Source organism: Hipposideros armiger, unplaced genomic scaffold (genome assembly GCF_001890085.2).
Source record: "Hipposideros armiger isolate ML-2016 unplaced genomic scaffold, ASM189008v1 scaffold_31, whole genome shotgun sequence".
Taxonomy (NCBI): Eukaryota; Metazoa; Chordata; class Mammalia; order Chiroptera; family Hipposideridae; genus Hipposideros; species Hipposideros armiger.
Genome location: NW_017731381.1, coordinates 5592707 through 5594118, shown reverse-complemented (window position 1 = coordinate 5594118; position 1412 = coordinate 5592707). Strand labels below are relative to the sequence as shown.

General features: G+C 49.7%; 1 protein-coding gene across 1 annotated transcript in view; it reads left to right on the top strand.

Moving 5' to 3' along the window:
- Positions 1 to 1412, top strand: part of SLC13A3 (solute carrier family 13 member 3) — an 83362-nt gene that overhangs the window by 56137 nt on the left and 25813 nt on the right. The window contains exon 7 of the mRNA XM_019636917.1: positions 1108 to 1205. Coding sequence (XP_019492462.1) covers positions 1108 to 1205 — 98 coding nt within the window. The remainder of the gene's footprint in view (positions 1 to 1107; positions 1206 to 1412) is intronic.

Sequence of the window (1412 nt, the reverse complement as noted above, 5' to 3'; positions counted from 1 at the left end):
TTATATTAAACACAATTTACTTAAACAGGCCTCTACTAAAAATCTTCTATTTGTTTATTGTTATCAGTAATGAATAGCCCTTACATAATCTGTGTACAAGAGTCCACTTATTTCCTGCAGATAAATTCCGAGAAGCACAATAACTGGATCAGGGGGTGTTGAAACATGTTGCCGGCTGCCCTCCAGAAGATTAAACCTGTTTGTTTTCCCACCACCCCTGTTAGTTTCCCAGCATCTTCGTTTTGTATTATGCCTTGTTTCAAGTTTGCCTGTCTGTTTGCAGATGAATGGTACTCCATTCGTGTCTTGATGTGTATTTCTCTAATAGATAGTGATATTGACCATCTTTCCCAGTTTCTCGGCCATTTGAGCACTCTTCTTCCCAAATGTGTGGGCTGAAAAAGCTTTTGTTAGCAGCTGGCTCTGTGCTTCATGAAACGTGGAGCCAGAAATATCTGGGGTTAATGCCCATCTCCCCCATCACCATGGTCTGGCCTTCAGTGAGTTGCTTCTGCTCTCTGAGCCTTGGAATCCTCATCTGAAATAGAAGATGCCAGCCCCCAAGGGCTGTTTCTGAGGCTTCTGTGAGCTTCATGTCTGCACAGGACACACACTGTGGATCCTTGAAAGATGGTAGTGAGGTTCTGAGGGAATCTGAGTCTGGTTTGATCTTGGCTCTGCTGGGCTGCATCTCCATGTAGTAAGCTGCCCGTCCCAGAAGGAATGCAAGCAGAAGCTGAACAAATACAGGTTCTTGCAGGAGTCTGTGGGGGCTCCACAGACCCCAATATCCTGTGGCTCTCAGGTTCTTCCCTCTTTGGTCAAATCCCTCTTCATGGGGTCCTTGAATTAGGAGGATAAGTACTTGCTTGGCTCAAGCAGCGTCTAAATGCCCCCAGGGAGCTGTGGATAAAGGGTTTTTGCATCCATGGGTGGTTGCACCCATACTGGGTTCAGTGCAGGACTGAAGCCAGAGGCCTCCAACAAGGCCCCTTTTCAGAGGCCCTAATTCCCTCCCACCTCCCACAAATCCTCATTTGTAAATCTGCCAAATCTTGGTCTGCTGAGATGCCTGAGGTCACGTGCTTTGGGGCCTTGTCTTTGTAGGTTCCTTTCTGATGCTGTCACCGGTGTAGCCATTGTCACCATCTTGTTCTTCTTCCCGTCCCAAAGGCCCTCTCTCAAGTGGTGGTTTGACTTTAAAGGTAAGGTGGCCGAGGCGGGGTGTCTCCGTGCGCTCAGTGGGGACTGTGACCTAGGGCATGGGAACCGGTGGCCTGGGACGTGGGGCCCGGGAGCTGACAGCCCCACCGCAGGAGCCACAGGTCCTGCTGCTTCAGTTCCCTGGTTCCCTGTCTGAGCGGTTCCCTGGTCTGGACACTTAGGGCTGCCAGATGTCCATGTGCCAAATA